This window comes from Zingiber officinale, chromosome 11A, assembly GCF_018446385.1.
Source record: "Zingiber officinale cultivar Zhangliang chromosome 11A, Zo_v1.1, whole genome shotgun sequence".
NCBI classification, from domain to species: domain Eukaryota; kingdom Viridiplantae; phylum Streptophyta; class Magnoliopsida; order Zingiberales; family Zingiberaceae; genus Zingiber; species Zingiber officinale.
The window spans coordinates 12,060,844-12,078,974 of NC_056006.1; the positions used below are offsets into that span (position 1 = coordinate 12,060,844).

At 41.3% G+C, this 18,131-nt stretch overlaps 2 protein-coding genes and 1 pseudogene across 2 annotated transcripts; 2 read left to right on the forward strand and 1 right to left on the reverse strand.

Moving 5' to 3' along the window:
• Positions 1–369: 369 nt before the first annotated feature.
• On the forward strand, positions 370–8,575 carry LOC122031772. The gene is made up of 6 exons (XM_042590905.1): positions 370–978; positions 5,456–6,718; positions 6,806–6,978; positions 7,142–7,351; positions 7,428–7,581; positions 7,671–8,575. The coding sequence occupies exons 1-6, from the start codon at positions 453–455 to the stop codon at positions 8,306–8,308; spliced, it is 2,964 nt and encodes a 987-aa protein (XP_042446839.1). The 5' UTR covers positions 370–452; the 3' UTR covers positions 8,309–8,575.
• A 219-nt stretch (positions 8,576–8,794) lies between these two features.
• Positions 8,795–9,752, forward strand: LOC122031232 (annotated as a pseudogene).
• A 3,659-nt stretch (positions 9,753–13,411) lies between these two features.
• On the reverse strand, positions 13,412–15,307 carry LOC122031233 (malate synthase, glyoxysomal-like). Its single transcript, XM_042590373.1, has 4 exons — positions 14,954–15,307; positions 14,544–14,869; positions 14,139–14,469; positions 13,412–14,065 (listed from the first exon to the last, which is right to left on the reverse strand). The coding sequence occupies exons 1-4, from the start codon at positions 15,305–15,307 to the stop codon at positions 13,412–13,414; spliced, it is 1,665 nt and encodes a 554-aa protein (XP_042446307.1).
• Between the last annotated feature and the right edge of the window lie 2,824 nt (positions 15,308–18,131).

Here is an 18,131-nt window from a genome sequence, read left to right on the forward strand (position 1 = left end):
AAATAAAACTAATTCAATTTTAAAAGAGATAATCATAGGAGTATTTATCTTAATATAATAATATTTATTTTAATATAATAATTTTTTATATAAGATAGATCAAATTCAATAAGATATTTTTATTTTTATTAAAAATTAATTCAAAAAATTATTATAGTAATTATTCATACATGTAACCAGCCAACCGATGCACGTAGATAATAATAATAATAATAATAATTAATCTAAAACAAAGACTAATTCAATTTTTGTGTTTACTTGGTGCTTAAATTTTCCTTCCGTTCACTTTCACCTGGTTTACTGATTTTCCCTTTTTCCTTTTTTATTATATTATTTATTTATATCTCCTGTTTTCCTCGAAATAAACACACCATTAATAGTAATATGCTGCTCCATTCTCGTGAAAACACGATCCGTCGCTCTGATCGCCTCCCTTTCCTTCAGCGGCGATCATGCGCTCCATCGGTGCCCCTTCCGGCAACCATCGACACATGCCGCCCCTCCCTACCCATTCGCCGTCACTGCCGCCGCCGCCGCCACCGGTACCTCCACCGCTTCCGAACTCCTCGAGCTCCTCTACCCTCTCGGCGTGGGCTCCCCCTTTCACCTTTGACCATGTCTTCCCCGCCCCTCCGCCTCCCGCACATCACCCTTCTGTCCCTCCACAGGCTCTCCTCGTCTCAGATCGCCCCTCCTCCTCCCGGTTGCCTTCGCACAACTCCGCAGCAGTCTCTCTCCGATCCCAGCCCAGAACCGGCGCCCTCGGCGTCGGTGACCCCTACTACGCCCACTACTATCCTAGCTCGCAGCTGCGGGCTCTCGATGATTCTTTCGGACCCTCGTCGGCCTTCTCTGAACTTGGACCTGGCCCGTGGAACAAGCCGTTCGATGAGGAGGTAGGGCATGCGAAGCTCTCTGATACGGCACCGACATGGAGGGAATCACCTTTTAGCTACACGGCGCCATCCTTCCAGGAAGGTATTTTGGACTTCTCCTTTCTTAGTTTTTCAACGATTTGCGATTCTATAGGTATTTGCTCTTTTGAACTTGGATGCTCTTATTGTTCTTCACTGAAAACGTTTTCTGTGGTGAGAGTCATCTGCGATCGTCTGTGGAGCTAACTGACCATGAATGGATAAACAATATGGCTAAATCAAGCATTTTTCTTTTGCTGTTTCACATATGAGCTACAAATCCCATATTGAAACCATATTTTCCACTTAAATAGTTTTCTGATACGAAGATTGCCCCAAAACAGAAATTAACTTATCTTATTTTACTTGCTTTTCAATCTAGGGTATCCAACTTCCTACAACAATGTTCATCTGATGATGGTAGTATCCAACGTTTGTCAAATATAAATGGAAATGTTCACATATCTCTAAGTTTCCTTGCTAATTCTGTTCAACTAGAAATGAATATGTAATTCTAGAATTAGATTTTTTTTTTCTTCCTCATGTGATCATTAAATGTTCTTGATATGCTTGGAAACTATTAGAAATACAAAAAAATAAGACCTTATGAAAATGTGGAGTTGCCTAGAAGGTGCTAGTAAAATTCAACTATTGTTTTTGTCTGGAATGGAGCTATTAGTGGGAGAATGGTAGAGGGAGAAAACTTTGTTTTGAATGATAGAGTGAGTTTTTGACGGCCCTTTTTTTTTGTAGAGTGATGTTCCCATCAGATAAAACAAAAAGATGGGAAATATACTTCCCCAACTCTTGTTAGTTGAAAGTATTGACTTCTTGAGGTGTTAAATTTTCCTCTAGTCACTAAAGGCATGCAATCATTATATAGGTAGAAGAATATTCTATTCTTAATTATGACTTCCAAAAAATAAGGAAAGTAGGAAATCATCCAAAAAATTCAAGACGCGTGGTCACTAAGTATTACTGCCTTATACTTAAGAAATTTTGGTCAAAGAATGATAAATTTCACTCTTACTACCATGAAACAAACTAAATCCAGAGAAGGCGTGTGATTTGATCTACGCTTCTCTGGATTTAGTTTGCTAAACTTATCTCATGCCCCAACTATGATGCGTAACAAAATGATGCTTGCCTACTCAATAAGACGAGCATATACACAAGGTAATCACTGCATAATCATGTTTTTTTACATGTAGGATTTTTATACAAGTCAAAAAGTCACAATGTTAGAATGGCACTCTCTAAACAACAATTGATGAGTTTGGAACACGTATATGATAGTATCAACACTGAGAAATTTTTAGGAGGGTTGTCCATGAGGTATACAAGTCTCAACTTTAGATTGGCAATCAACAGAGGTGTTGTTTTCAGTCAACCAATCCATCCCTAGAATAATATCGAATTACAACACCTCCTGAACTAATAAATCCACATTGACAAAATGTCTGTCAAATTCAGAAATCAGAAGACAACCCCTGAAGCCTTTTGTCTATCCTGATTATTGCCCAATGATGCCAACACTGCCAGGCCGTAATGAATTAAAGATACTCAGGGATCCGCTGTTAGACAAGTTTCAAATAAAACTTTATCTTTGAGAAGTAAAGTGAGATCTTTTGGCAAAATAGACAAAATGAGGCATTGATATGCATTTCCTTTGTAATTATCCTTAATTATTATATGTATCCACTGGAAAATTCCAGTTTGGAATTAACTTATCGTGAATATGATTTAATATTGTAGACTATGTAATATGTTTACTTTAGAGGTTTAGATTACCACTGTAGGATTTTGGTTTGCTTTGGTCACATGTTTTCTTTGTCTAATGAATTGAGTATAGTATACACCAAATTATTTTAGTACTGCTCGACCTTTTTGTATTTGCAAGCAGATATGTATATTTGGTTTGTATATATATAGTCCGGATGACTCTTGCTTTACTAACTATGCTCTGTTAATCAGACCTTTTGATTTCCCTCTACTCGTGTTGTGACTTTAGTAATAGCATGTTGGATCTTGATGTGTTGAACCTTGATCCATACTTATGTCCGACACTTGTACCAAGATCAAATAAAATTGTTGCCAATTCCATCTGATAGTCCATCACATTTTCTGGGATACTAATTAGTAGTCTCAGCCTGAATATTTTTTTGCAAGCTGTTGAATCTGTTGCTGAGGAGGATGAAGTTGTGGAAAATCTATATGAACATGTGGGTCATGGCCATATACATCTTAATATGATCTGCTTCCTAGTAATTATATTAAAATCATGAAGCTTTTGCTTGACAGCGCGGTGTTCTTTCACACCTCAGACACCAGTATCTTCAAATCCCAAGCCTTCTGTTAAAATCTACTAAATTATTTTCCACAGAGTATGCCACGAACTGAAAATCCTCTTGCCGAATCACTCTCTAACTTCACCTACTTGTTGTCAAAGACAAGTCACATAGGTTGCTGTCCATGAGCAAAAAAATGCAGCAATGCCGGATGAATTGGAGGACTTTTCTCCTCTCAATTCTGATATTCCTGATACTGCACTCATTGGATTTGATAGGTCACAGCAGATACAATTTTTTTAACCAATAAGGCTCAAAGTAGTAAGGAGTGCAATCATTTGTTAGGAAAGGAAAAGGCTCAGGTCCTAATTCAGGAATTAGCATTTCTAAACCTAAATCATCTGCTGTATCAATGGTGAAAACGATGGAGAGTATTATGGAAGTATATTCCAGCAACGCAAACTCACTTGATTTGTTTAAAGATATACATGAGAGATCATCTGCTCACATACTGCTGATTATCCATTTGTTACAAATCGTGAAAAACTAAGGCAAAGTCAAGAATATGAAAACTGTGATGATTTTAGCTCAGAAGATGGTGATTTTCAGTAACTTTCAACAAGTAGATTATGGTGCAACTCCAATTTCCCCCAAGTTAAAGCATTCTGCAGGGAGTGTAGGAGTGTCATCAGGAGGAAACCCTGGATCATGAAACTCTAATGTCCACTTATCCACTGAAATCCAATGCACTACTTGATATAGAACTCCCAAAGTAGAGGAAATTTCTAAAAAACATATTAGCTCAACAATTGATATGGTCGTCATAGAAATTAGGAATAGATTGGATTTTATCAACTTCTGAAGATAGCGTATATGTTTCCCTCATTCAGAAAATATTACTGGCCAATAGGTATCTCAGAACTTGTTACTCCATGATAGCATTGTTACCTCATACTGTTGAGCCCAAGGTAGGTTTGTCCTTATGTTCACTTGAAACATTGACTTGACTTCTACATTGGAGAGCTAACGTCGATACCAATTCTTTCCATTCACATTGATATCCTTAAGATACAACCAACAACTGATAACTTCATAATGTTGTTCCAAGTAAACCAACAATTCAACCAAGTCTATTTAAATTAAAGGAACACCACAATTATGTGAATTAACTCTAGACAACAATAAATTGCACATGCAGGAGTGACCAATGCTATAGATTACCAACCCACAAGAAATAAAATATCAAACATTGATACATAATATAACCTAGCAGCTGAAGGACTGGAAACCATTCATACTCAGCCACAAGCAGATAATCCTCTAATCAAGTCTATCAAAAATGAGTTAGGAAGGGAAAAAAATCATTAGAATCATAATAACACAATTTGGAAATCATAACCACCTAGTCTTGACTTCCTCAATTCTATTGCTCATAGATACACATTGACTATATTTTAAGATGATTTCATTGTCCATGCAAAATCAAAATCCAAAAAACAACCACGAAAATACAATAAGACAACCCCACAAGCTCAAATTGCCACCCTAACTCTGGTAGCTATAAATATTGCCATGACCCATAGGATGTCGTTCCTATATAGGGGATAGCCAGCAATCATGAAGAAACAAACACAAAGCTAAAGAGAAAAAAAACAAGGATACTAGGTCAAGACTCAAATATAAATTTTAGAAAAAATAATATGTATATTCTTTGATAAGTTCTGCAAGTGATGAAAAAGAAAAATAAGCGTGAGACAATTGATATGTATTTGTTATGGAAGCAACTGAACAGTGTAATAGTTTTTAAGTCTAACTGTTTGACAAAATATCAAATATGCCAAGTTGAATTGATTTAGGTTACAACAACAGCTTAAGCTAGAAGTAACGAGAATAATACAATCCCAAGTTTTTTAACAATTCATGCTAAAAAATATTTGCTTTTGCTATTTTCTTCAGGCTTAGGCTCATGTTTTGTACTGAAACATTTTCAATATTCAGTTTCTGGATGGTACAGGTCCAAATATCAGCGTCTTTTGAAATGCTGATATCTTGTTCATGTTGGGTGCCATGCCATGACTCAAAAAAAAAAAAATACAAAATGTATTCTTTTGAGTTTCAAACAATTGGTGGGGTGACCATTAAATGTGTGGACTCAAGATTTGCATTGGCCATAAATGTTTGATTTCAATATTTCTGAAGTTCAAAATGTTGTGTATCACTTGATCATTGCTTTTTGTTTTTGTCTTCTTGCAGAACTTGTAGCTGATGGCAATGTCTATTCTGACAAGGATTCTTATGGTGTTTGGAATGGAAAATTTGCTGATTCAACGACAGGGAAAAAAAAATACTTTGGATCTCAACATTCTGAATGGCTACAGGATAACCACCCAGAGAACTATGAACAAGACATGGGGTCATCTTATTCCATTTTCAATTCTCCAATCTCAACACCAAGTGCTTTACTCAATGGAATACATCGTTCTGCAACAATTGGCTCAACATCTAGGATAGGATCACATGATATTTCTGTTTCAAACTCTACATACAACCGTTACATGGCACAACTTGATTCATGTTCAGCAGATCCACTGATTTTCCATCCATCTGCAACATCTTCAACTTCAATTGAAGTCCACGGTCTGTCAAACTTAAAAACTAGTACAAACATCAACTCTACTTTGTCACCTGCGAAGGTTCATCATGCAGGTTCCTATAAGATCAAAGGGCCATCAGTTGTAGTTTCTAGCTCGAAGGAAGTTAATCTCAATCAAAACTTGTCGAGCAAAGGGGGATATGATGCAAAGATATGCATTGATCACAGCACAAATTCTTTCATGCCACCTGTAGTTTCAGGAGAATACCCTCCTTCCAGTAATAATCAAGCTACAGAAAGCCTGTTAAATCTTTCTTCCATGTTGAGTTCTGAATCGAGGCTAGGAAATGTCGTGATTGCTGATGCTTCATCTAGGAGCAGATCCTTGGAACCAGATAACTCCATCAAGAGTTCTTCAGAAACAGTTGATCAACATAATCTTGCTGTTGACTCACCATGTTGGAAAGGAGCTCCATCATCACGGCAGTCACCATTTAGTGTTAATGAAATGCTAGCTGCTGAGATCAAGGATTCAAACAAGAACGATCCATGTGTTTATCAAAAAACAATTCTGGAAGGCATCGGAAACTCAAAACAGTCTGCAGAACAAGTTGGAAATTTGAATTTTGGTGAAATTGAGAAAAGTTATTTATCTGAAAGGCCAGACCCAGAAGACTCAGCAGTTGCTTCTTCAAGCATACAACAGAAAACTGAGGGTGCATATAAAAAACTGTCTGATTATATAAAAGATCATGAAAATGAGATTTTATCTGACACTGCTTGCGGGCAACAAATAAATGCAACAATTGAAGCTGAGAAAAGAGATGAGGCACAGAATATTTCTGATGCAAAATCAGTTGAAACAGAAAGTAATACTGGACATGAATTCCCACAAGCGAAGGGGATTGTTGATAACATTAAAGGTCTTATTTGTTTAGTAGGTTGTTTCTCGCTTTCTTTATTTGGTTTTCTTAAGAATTGACAAATAGTTTTTTTCCATTCCCTTTCAGATTCATGCTCCGCAAGACAGAAAAGCATCAAGGATCTTGTTAAGTCAATACATAGTTATTCAGTAGAACTATTGTCTACCAACTTTAATGACAGAGAAGAATTGGAAGCTCATGATTGCAGACTTCTCTACTCAGCGATTAGCAATATTACGCTCCTCCTCAAAGACAAAAAGGTGCATGGTCTTCATTGATCCATTGCCAATAGAAAGGAATAAAAAAAAAGTGCATTTCTAGTTATTTTTCTATAACTAAATACTGGCAACCTTTCTGTGCCAAAATGTTTAATTTATGACAGACACACTGCACTAAATGCCATATAAGTTTATTATTTTGCAGGATCTTGTTGGTTTTAATCATTGTTCATGTCTAGAGCCTGCTGGTTCTTGCAATATTTCTGAAAATACTAGACTAAAGGAGAAGAACCATAATTGCAACATGAAGGGAAAGACAATCTCTGTTGGATGCAATTGTTTGAATGACGAGTTTAACAATTTTGTCATCAAATGCAATGATGCAGATCTTAAGAAAGTCAATAGCAACACTCAGGTAATATTTATTAGCATTGGAAATAGTTTTCTATTTGTCGATCCATTGATTTTGTGCATTCTTTTAAAATCTGCAGATTTTTGAGAATGCATTGTCTGAAACTTTTTGCGAGAGGGAAGAAAATGAAGGGACATTGTTTTACAAAAATCTCTGGATACAAGCAGAAGTTATGACATGTCGACTGAAACAAAAACTTCTACTTGCTCAAATGAAGATGGAATCAGAAAACTGTAAGCACACTATTCTCAAATTGCCTTTTGACTAGCTATTGATGCCATCTTTACTGCGATTACTATGTTCACTATTTGGATTTTTGCAGCAAAGCCTCCACGATCTGACATATCTTCAAGCCTGCCTTCTCAAACTAACCACGAGGAGCATAATTTGCCCTCGAAACTCAAAGATATGGAAAGCATAAGGAAACGAGAAAGTCTTCCTGGTGGATCGGCAAACTGCCAGTTGAAGCAGGCTGATGATATGGAATCATCTGCCATGGCTCGGTTCAAAATTCTGAAGGATCGGATGCGGAACATCAGCTCTACTTCCAGAAGAATGGAGGAGGATTGCATTCTCGACCTCCAGGAATTTGCAATGCACTCAAGTGCCAATACAAACATTGGCGACTCTCCGGACACTGAAAATGATTCCGATATGTATGATCTTCCCATTAATCTAACTGATCTCGGGTTTATGGAGCCGGTTGCAGAAGCACCTATCAGTTGGTCATTCTTCCGGGCCATACCTCATACTCAGCCTCTTTCCGCAACAACTGACGAAGCAGATGGCACTTCAAATGGAAATGCCAGGCAAATGGCTCCTGGCCCCTTGTATGGTTCATTGATCCAGTCCTACATGACATCCGCGAAAGGGAAAGGGAGTTGGCCAAGTACCAGTATGCAAGAGAATACTCCCTTAGGGTGGGAGCATGTTCCTCACGAAGAAGACTCGATACGGTAGCCATGGCGCAAAGCTGAGGGGCCCTGCTGGTTTTTTGGAGGCCTGCACCTCATGTACATAGTAACAGAGTATTCGGAGAATTGTGGTTTGAAACCTGAGAAAACTCCATATTCGACGATCTGAACACCTTTCATGTTATTAAACACCATTTTCCATGTGTTTTGTTTGCTCCATAGTTCTTTCAAAAGGTAAATGCTCATTTATTAAGGGGTTTTAGCTGTCTTTAAACATGTTTATTTACTTATTAAGTGTATTCTATTGAACTAATACTATTAGGACTCGTTTGGTTTGAGATTATTTTTGATAACCTTAGTTATCCATCCAAGGTTATCAAGGATAACTTTGTTTGGTTTGATGATTCCTAAGTCATGATGCATGACTGACACATCAATAATTTGAGCATATAACTCGGAATCACACAACCTCAGAAAAGTGGGGCTTTCCTTTATTCCGGGGTTAACAAAAATTTTGAGACAAAATTACCCGATGTTAAGGCGTACGAGTTCGTGTTTGCCTTGCCATCGTCGTCGTTGGAGGCCATCGAGAGTGCTTCGGTCGAGAGCATCGGGCCGGTGGTTGGCGCGTGTGGAGGCGCTTGGGGCGTCGTCCCCGGAGTTGAAACGGGCGACGGCGGTGGCGAGGATACGACTCTTGACGAAGCACCAGTCGAACTTCCGTGCGCTGATCAGGCCATCGAGGTCCATTCCGGCGTTGGTGCCTCTGCTGAAGAGCATCGACCCTGCGATGCAGGAAAGCGCGGTGATGACGCTTCTGAATCTCTTGCTGGAGGAGGAGAACATGAAGCCCATCACTATCGCGGGGGCTAAGCAGAATGCTGCCTGTGCACTACTTAGCCTGTTGATGATCGAGGAGAACTGGGGGACAATCGGTGCTTGAGGGGCGATTCTGCCGCTGGTGTCTCTGCTCGTGAGTGGTTCGAGCTGGGGAAAAAAGGATTCCATAACCACGCTGTAGAAGCTGTGCTCAGTCCGGTCAGTGTCGGGGCGGTGCCTCCACTGGTGGGGTTGGTGAGGGAACGCAACGACGACACAGCCAAGAAGGCACTAGTGGTGCTAGGAACCCTAGCTGTGGTGTCGGAGAGTAAGGATGCGGTGGCGGAAGCGGGAGGGATCCTGGTGCTGGTCGAGGCAATGGAAACCGGACCAACATCTGGGAGAGAGTTCGCCGTGCACGCGCTGCTACAGCTCGCCGCCGAAAGTCCCCATATCCAAAGGCTTCTCTTGGGCGAAGGCGCAATCCCACCATTGGTTGAGCTTTCGCAGGCTAGCTCATCGTGAGCTAAGCGCAAGGTCTGTCCATGGCTTACTTTTTGTTCTTCTTTTCTCAATTTTCTACTAACCACACAACCACCGGCTTGTTTCTTCATGCAATTCCTTCGCAGGCAGCGATGCTGTTGGGCTATTTACGGGAGCTGTGGTCCTAGAACAACTCCTCTGTGCCTACCATGGCAGGCTAAAGATCAATCGGTAACGTTAATCCCTGTAAAAGAATTAATACCTTTTACATAAAAAATTATATATTTAATTAAAACTATCTAAAAATAAAAAAACACATAAAATAATAAACAAAAAATCTAATTATATATATATATATATATATATATATATATATATATATATATATATATATATATATATCACTATTAATAATATAGTATTATCATTATTAAATCAAGGGTAATATGATAAAATATCACGTTAGATTATATACTAAAACCTTCAAACAAACAAAATTTTACTTGATTATCTAAATTGAACCAAACAACCAATAGTTATGTTTCATTCCCTATAACCTTGGTTAGACCCGACCCCAGGTCGGGTCTGGCCCGGATCCGGCTGGGGCCCGGGTCAACGGGCCAGTTGCCCGTTGACTCGGGGTTCGCCGGGGTGAACCGGAACCGGCCCGGCAAGTTGTCGGGCCGGTTTCGGCTCATTCGCTGTAAAACCGGCGAACCGCCGGTTAACCAGCGGGTTGAACTGCTGGTTCAGCCGATAATTTTTTTTCCTTAAATGGCTTGAACCGCTAGTTAACCGGCGGTTCATAGCCGTTGGGAGGGTTTTTTAGGTATTTTTTTCAATGGTTAGGATCATTTGACCGTTTTTTGATCAATGATTATGATTTAGTGTCCGTTACTATCAAAACTCTATAAATAGAGAGCTCATTTCATCATTTTTCACACATCTTCTCCACTTTTAGTCTCATTTTCGTATTCTCTAATCTCTAGACTCTACACGCTTTCATTTCCAATTTTCAATTACAATGGAAGGAGGCCGCGGAGGTGCATCATCTCGAGCTCGGAAGGGAAAGCAAATAATGAATCCGCGGGAGGAGGACCCCAATATTCAATCCACCGATGATGAGATCGAGCATCTTCCGAATCCGACACCCGAAACACAAGGAAGTATCGATGCAATTACTTCTAAGGTTCGGGAACTTCCTCCTCTAAAGTCTTCTATTTTCACTAAACATTTTGAGAATGTCACTCTTCCGTCGGGAGAAATGAGTACAAAATGTAAGCACTGCAATGCTTCCTACAAATTCCAAGCCGGCAGCGGCTATGGGTAGTTGAAACGACATGTAGAAACGAAGCACACGACGGAATATGGACTCGACCGTTCTCAAACACAATTATCAAGATTTTCTTCAACTAGCGGTAGTACCGATTCAGGTTTATTTTTATATTCGGATAATAAATTGAGAGAATCATTAGGTAAATTTGTTTACGTAGAACATCTTTCTTTTAATTTTGGATCTAAATGCACATTTGAAGATTTTTGTAAAGAATCTTTTAATCCATGTGCTAAACGTGTTCCTAGGACTACACTTACTCGTATAATTAAAAAATTAGTAAAACAAGGAAAAAAAATTTAATTGATGAATTTAGTAAATTAGATAATAAAGTTTCTTTATGTTCCGATATTTGGAGTGATCATTGGCAAACACATTCGTATATGGGTGTGACTTGCCATTGGATCGATAACTCTTGGAACCTTCAAAAAAGATTATTAGCTTATAGAGTTTTTGATGAATCACATAATGCTCATAATATCACACAATTATTATGTTTAATTTTAGAAGAATATGGTTTAACTCATAAAATATTTTCAATATCATTAGATAATGCTAGTTCTAATACCGCTTGTATAGATGATCTAAAATTTGTTTGTCAACCTATTATTGGAGGTTTATTTTTTCATATTCGTTGTGTATGTCATGTTTTAAATTTATGTGTTCAAGATGGTTTAAAAATTTTAGAAAGTTATATTAAACCAATTAGAATTGCAATTTCTTATTTATGGTCTCATCCATCTATAATGAAACAATGAGGTAGGTTTTGTAAAATTAATGGGATGAGACCTAAAACATTTCCATGTGATGTACCAATACGTTGGAATTCAACATACCAATTATTATAAGATTCATTTCAATATAAAGAATTATTATGTTCATTTTTTGCACAAAACACTAATACTAATATATATTTATTTTCACAATAATGGAATATTTGTAGTAGTATTTGTGAAATTTTAAAAGTATATAATGATGCAACCGAACAATTAGAAAATTTTTCTAATATAGTATTAGTTTTAAATGAACATATTAATAATGAATCTTTATCTCCTTGTATCTTAGCTATGAAAATTAAATGGGAAAAATATTTTTATTTAATTCCTGAAATTTATTTAATTGCATTTACTTTAGATCCTAGATTTAAATTAGAAGCTTTACGAGAAATGTTAACTTTATATTATGACGCTTTAATTCCAATTAAAGATTCTTCTTCCCTGCTCCAGTTAATATTATATATAATGTTAGAATTTATTTATATAATATTTATAATCAATATTATGCAAAATATGGAACACAAATTAATATTTCTAAAATACAACAAACTACTAGTAGTAATTTAAAACTTACAAAAGCACAACTCTTATTAAAAGAACGGACAAAACGTCCAAGAGGATCCTCAAGTTCCACACAGGAACTTGAGAATTATTTTACGACTTCTTTTGATTTTAATGAAGCAGATAGCGACAATTTCGATATCTTAAAATGGTGGTCACAGAAGGCTCAAAGCTTTCCCGTTCTCTCCGTGATCGCAAAATAAATTTTAACTTGTCCAGTGTCAACTGTTGCTGTGGAGCAGACGTTCAGTGTCGGCGACAACATATTAGATGAACGACGATCAACTTTGTCTCTCGACTCATTGGAAGCCCAGACATTACTGGACGATTGGACCAGAGCGGAGAAAAGAATCCAAGGAATGCAACTTTCAGATGATGAAGTTGAAGATTTTGATACTGAAGGAACAAATACGACAGAAACAGAAAATGGTAGTGAGTGAAAATGTAAAAGGATAAAAATATAAAAGAACTGCGTGGCTTTGATTCCCCTAAAGGGATACGTAGGTAACTTAAATAAGTGTAAACTCTTTTTCCAATAAATTTTAATTTTTAATGTTTAATTTTTAATTTTTTTAACATAATAATCTTGAACCGTGGCAAATCGTGACGAGCCGTGAACCGAACCGTGAATCGTAACTGTCTTGAGCGGTTAAGGTTAAGGGTCGATCTGCCTGGAACCGTCAACCGACGGTTCCGAATCATCGAACTGTCAATTTCGAACCGTGGTCAAGTCTAACTTTGATTATGTGATGACATAACTAAGGTTATTGTCACTGGATAATGTTGTCGCCGTGTGATATTATGGTCACGATATTGCATATAATAGATTCAATATAATTTAATTATTTTTCAGGAGCTTTTATTATCAAGAGATTTGTGTCCTAGGATGTCTTTGCCACTGATACAGGATTATCAAAACTAGGAGTGTAAATGAATTGAGTGTTTTTCCAAGTGTTTTTAATTCCGTTCGAAAAATATTTGATTTGCTTTTGAAATTATTGAATTCGAACCTAATTTTTTCTAATTAAGTTGAATTCATACTACTTTATTTGATTGCTTAGAATTCAAATTGAACTTCAATTATTTTTTACATAATATTGAACTTAAATAGTCCAATTATTTAGATTTTCATATTATTATTATTATTATTATTAGGTTTGTTTGCACCCCTAAAAGGCTAAAACCTAGAAGGTGCCTTGGGGTGATGAACGACGATGTTGTTATAAGCATTCAGTGTGAGGAAGTCAGTCAGCTCCGGCGAGGTGCACTGCCTTGTGAAGATCTTGCAGGCCTCTTCAAATTTTCCATGCTCGAACTTCTCCTCGCCGACCTCACGTCGGATCCTCCCCATCTCTTCCTCCACCACCCTCCCGAACAGCTCCACCGTCGCCCTCACCTCCGCCGCCTCGCCGTCCAGCACAGCGCCGTACCTCAGCCACTGCCAGTTTTGCACCCTGCAGATCTCCGCCGTCGCCGCGTCCTCCATGAGGTTGTAGAGCGGCACCGCCCCCGCGCCGGCGAGCCACGCGGCCAAGTACTGCACGCCGACGCGGGTGTTCAGCCGAAGCCCTTCGACCGTCCGGACGCCTCGTGGCCGCTGCAGGAGGTCCTCCTCCGTGATGCCGCCGGCGTCCTCTCGCGTCACGGCTATCTGGTTAGGCTTGTCGCCCATGCCGCCGGCGAAGACTTCCATGATCACCGGGATCAGTCCCGGGTGCGCCGCCCACGTGCCGTCGTGCCCCGCTCGCACCTCGCGCTGCTTGTCCTTCCGCACCGATTCCATTGCCGCCTCGTTGGCCGCCGGGCTGCTCCTGATCGGAATCTGAGCAGCCTTCCGGGGAAAACAGAGCAATGAACGTTCAACCAGAGCCCTAGCGAAAACAGAGCATGCAGTAGAACCATACCATTCCTCCCATGGCGTGGACGCCACGGCGGTGGCAGGTCCGGATGAGGAGGTCGGAGTAGCTCCTCATGAAGTGTTGATTCATTCCGACGTGCACCCGGTCGGGGAGGAGGCGGTCCGGGTGGCGGCGGAAGGTCTTGACGTAGCTGAAGATGTAGTCCCACCTCCCGCAGTTGAGCCCGGCGGAGTGATCCCGAAGCTCGTACAGAATCTCGTCCATCTGAAACACCACCGGCAGCGTTTCGATGAGCACCGTCGCCCTGATGCTCCCTCTCTCGATTCCCGCCGACAACTCCGCCCGGTCGAATACTCTGTTCCACACACTCGCCTCCCTGCAGCAAGCTCACGATTACCTCGCAAGAAAAAATCTCCGGCGATGTTCAAGAGGTTAATAAGATTCGATCACCTTGAGTGCTCCATCTTAGGCAGATAGAAGAAGGGGCCGGCGCCGGCGCATCGCGAGCCCTGAAATACGGCGTGGTTGTGGAAGAAGTAGAGTCCGAAGTCGACGAGGCAGGCGGTCGCTGGCTCGCCGTCGATGAGAATGTGGGCCTCCGGCAGATGCCACCCCCGGGGCCGTACGAAGAGCTTGGCGACCTCGTCGTTGAGCTTGTAGACTCTGTTCCGAGCAGGGTCGTGGAATGTGATTGTCCCGTCGACTGCATCTCGCAGGTTGATCTGACCTCTCATCAGATTCTCCCATGTCGGCGACAAAGCATCCTCGAAGTCGGCCTGAAAATTACAGTCGGAAGATTTCAATTTTCATTAAAAAAAAAGAAATTTAACAAAAAAATAGATGTTCTTGGGAGAATCGACCATGAAGACTTTGGCGCCGGAATTGAGTGCGTTAATTATGGTCTTCCGGTCCGCAGGGCCGGTGATCTCGACGGTCCGGTCGGCGATGGCAGGGGGAACCGGCGCGCAGACCCAGTCGCCTTCTCTGATGCACTTCGTGGCCGGGTCGAACCCGGGCAGATCGTCGGAGTTGTACCTCCGCTGCGCCTCGCGGCGGCGCTCCATGGCGTAGCGGATGTGGGGGCGGAACTCCCGGTGGAGCTCCGCCACGAAACGCAGGGCGTCCTCGCTGAGAATGCCGGCGAACTCGGCGTCGTACCTTCCTCTGATATCGACCCCCTCAGGCGCGTCGTAGAATCTCCGATTGGCGGCCATTAATGGTTGAAGAGTTGAAGTTGCTTAGCTACTCCTTGAGAGTGTGTGCATATATAGAAAGAGGATCATGAAGATTTTTTTTTTTTTGAAAAGATGATGCAAATTAGTTGGGGATGAGGAATGGGTCGATTGTTTTGTAGTTAGAGATAAGGAATTTGTTTGAGCCCTAGCATGGGTTGAGAGGAGTTCAGTTAGATGGACTAAATGAAGTCGTAAAAACAGATGTGTTCGTCCTCAGTGTTCCTGTCAGTCCGAGTTAGAACCAACACGGATAGATTGACTAAATGAAGCGAAGGGTGATCGATGATGAGATGTTTAGCGATAAACTTGAGTTCGTCGGGAGGAAGGTTGGCATGAGAAGAACGATTGAGATGGTGAGTAGGGATTTAGTAGATGGCTTGGTTAATGAGTTGAAGTGGCGGTCCCAAATGAGTTTTGAGTGTGTCTCTTCTAATGGCCTTCTATCAAACCCTAGTGATTAAGAGGTTGGGGGCATGTTGAGAACAATCAACATCTCTAGTTTTAAGGGAAGTTATCTTGCTAGTTGAGCAAGCCACATAAGTCGAAGAGAAGAAGGAAAAGAACCACGTAGTCCTCCTTGGATCAATAAAGGTACCTTCTCACTTCGTCAGCTGCCCTTTATGTTTTATTTTTGCAGACTTGTTCTTACCTAAGGCTCTAGGTAATCTTTTTGAATTCATTTGACAATATAAAAAAATTCTTAATTTAGGGATAAAATTCTAGGCACCCGGACCGATTTGGTCCAACAGAGGTGCCTTGGCAAGGTGTCTCTGTGCGAAGGCAGTCTGGACGCCCAGAATCCTTTCAGATGCCTGAACTAGAAAAATTTTATTCAGATTGAGCTATTGCGATCTGTTACATCGGGAAAAAAATTTTATCCACACATAGGCACCCGAAACCATTCCAAACACTCGGAGCAAGGCTATAAATATAGCTCTGATCTTAATAGTCAGAACAACACTTGTAACAACTTCTATGCTTACACTTCTAGTTTTTTTCTTTACTTTTTATGCTTTCAACGTTGTAAGAAGTTATTCCATCTTTGGAAAAGGAGATCTTAGTGAGTTTTATTTGTCTTGGATTAGCAATCATCTGAGTACAAACTAAGTAAATCTTTCTTACCTCTATCTATATTTTATTCATTTATTTTATATTTTTATACAAGTGTTTGCCTAACATAGTTTGAAGATCGAGAAAGGATATTAGATTTATTTTTTTAGGGCTATTAACCCCCTTTTAGCTGGCCACCAGGGGACCATTAATTGATATCAAAGCGAGAATACTTCAAAAGGACTAACCCTCGATCGTAGCAAAGAAATCTGATCCGGTAGTAAGAGCGGGCCCCCCCTTCTCTTGCAAAGTCAACGCCAAGTGGAAGTCACCGGAACAGCCGCCCACCCAGAGGAGAGTGTGGTCCAACCGGAAGGACGGCCATAGAGGGCCGGTCCGACTGGACTGCCGGCCGGCCGATGGAATCGAGTACCCGGAAAGGTCCGGCCGGTTTGCACTCATAGTTGGTAGGCACCCTGTCAAATCGGGGTTCCGACGCTCAGTTAAAAAGGTCATGGACCGAGCTGACCTTTTGACCGATCACAGTCATAAAGCACCCCTGTTTGTTAGTCTCCACAAAGCACAAGTAAACCACTGCGGATGTCCGGTCGGATGTTTAGGTATCTTTCCGCTCGGACTACAAGTTTGGAGCAAAGGAAATGGCCAGAGGATTTCTTTCTCTGACAACCTGTAGGTTTCACGTGTGTGTCATGCTCCAAATCTTGTGACAGGGGATTCTGCTGTCCCATCGAGGGCATGCTTTGACTGTAGCGATATGGGTCAGGTAAACTTTCTGACAGCCGCGTACCTAGGAAAGGACAGGTAAGCTTTCTGACAGCCGCATACCTAGGATAGGACAAGGGACACTTATGCACCTTGGTACGCGTGCCCAAACCTTTCACAGCTCTATATTATATAAAGAACCTCAGGTTTCATCGACAGGGGATTATGGTATGTACTCTGAGACTTCTGGAGCCACCTTGTTCATCGTGATTTACCTGACTTGAGCGTCGGAGGGTCGCCGCTGGGAATCCCCTTCCCGGCTCGACTTCTGTGCAGGATAGCCGGAGCATCTCGACACTAGTTGGAGACCTACATCGGCGAGCCTTGGAGCGTCACGTGCCCAGCGTCTGTTGACTTCTGGTTCGGACAGGATCAAATTGGCGCCGTCTGTGGGAACGCTCCTGCATCCGAGCAGAGACAATGGACGAGGCTGGACGACAGCACACGGTGACGCTTTCAAGGGAGGAACTCGACGCTCTGGTCGAGATAAGGGCCGCCAAACTCGTGGAGCAAAAGCAAAAAGCATCCGCCGAGCGGGCGGAGCAACAAGCAACGCGTCGGTCGAGCGGAAGCACCTTCAGCCACCGTCGCATTCCACCGGGCCTTATTTCGCACCCCTGGAGCCACGCCAGCCCGAAGAGATATAGGATCTTCCTCAGATGAAATGCCAAGGCGGGATGACAAGAAGGGGAAAGCTCCCCGGACGGACTCTTCTCCCGAGCGGACCAACCGCCAATTTTCGGAAGCCATTCTGCGAGACCCTCTGCCCAAGCACTACGTGCCCCCTACGATCGGCGAGTATAATGGAACAACGGACCCGGATGATCATTTGGGTAAGTTTGATAATACCGCCACGCTCCACCAATACACTGATGGAGTGAAGTGCCGAGTCTTCCTTACCACGCTCTCGGGATCGGCCCAGCGGTGGTTCCGTAGACTGCCGGACGGATCCATCACAAGCTTCAAGGAC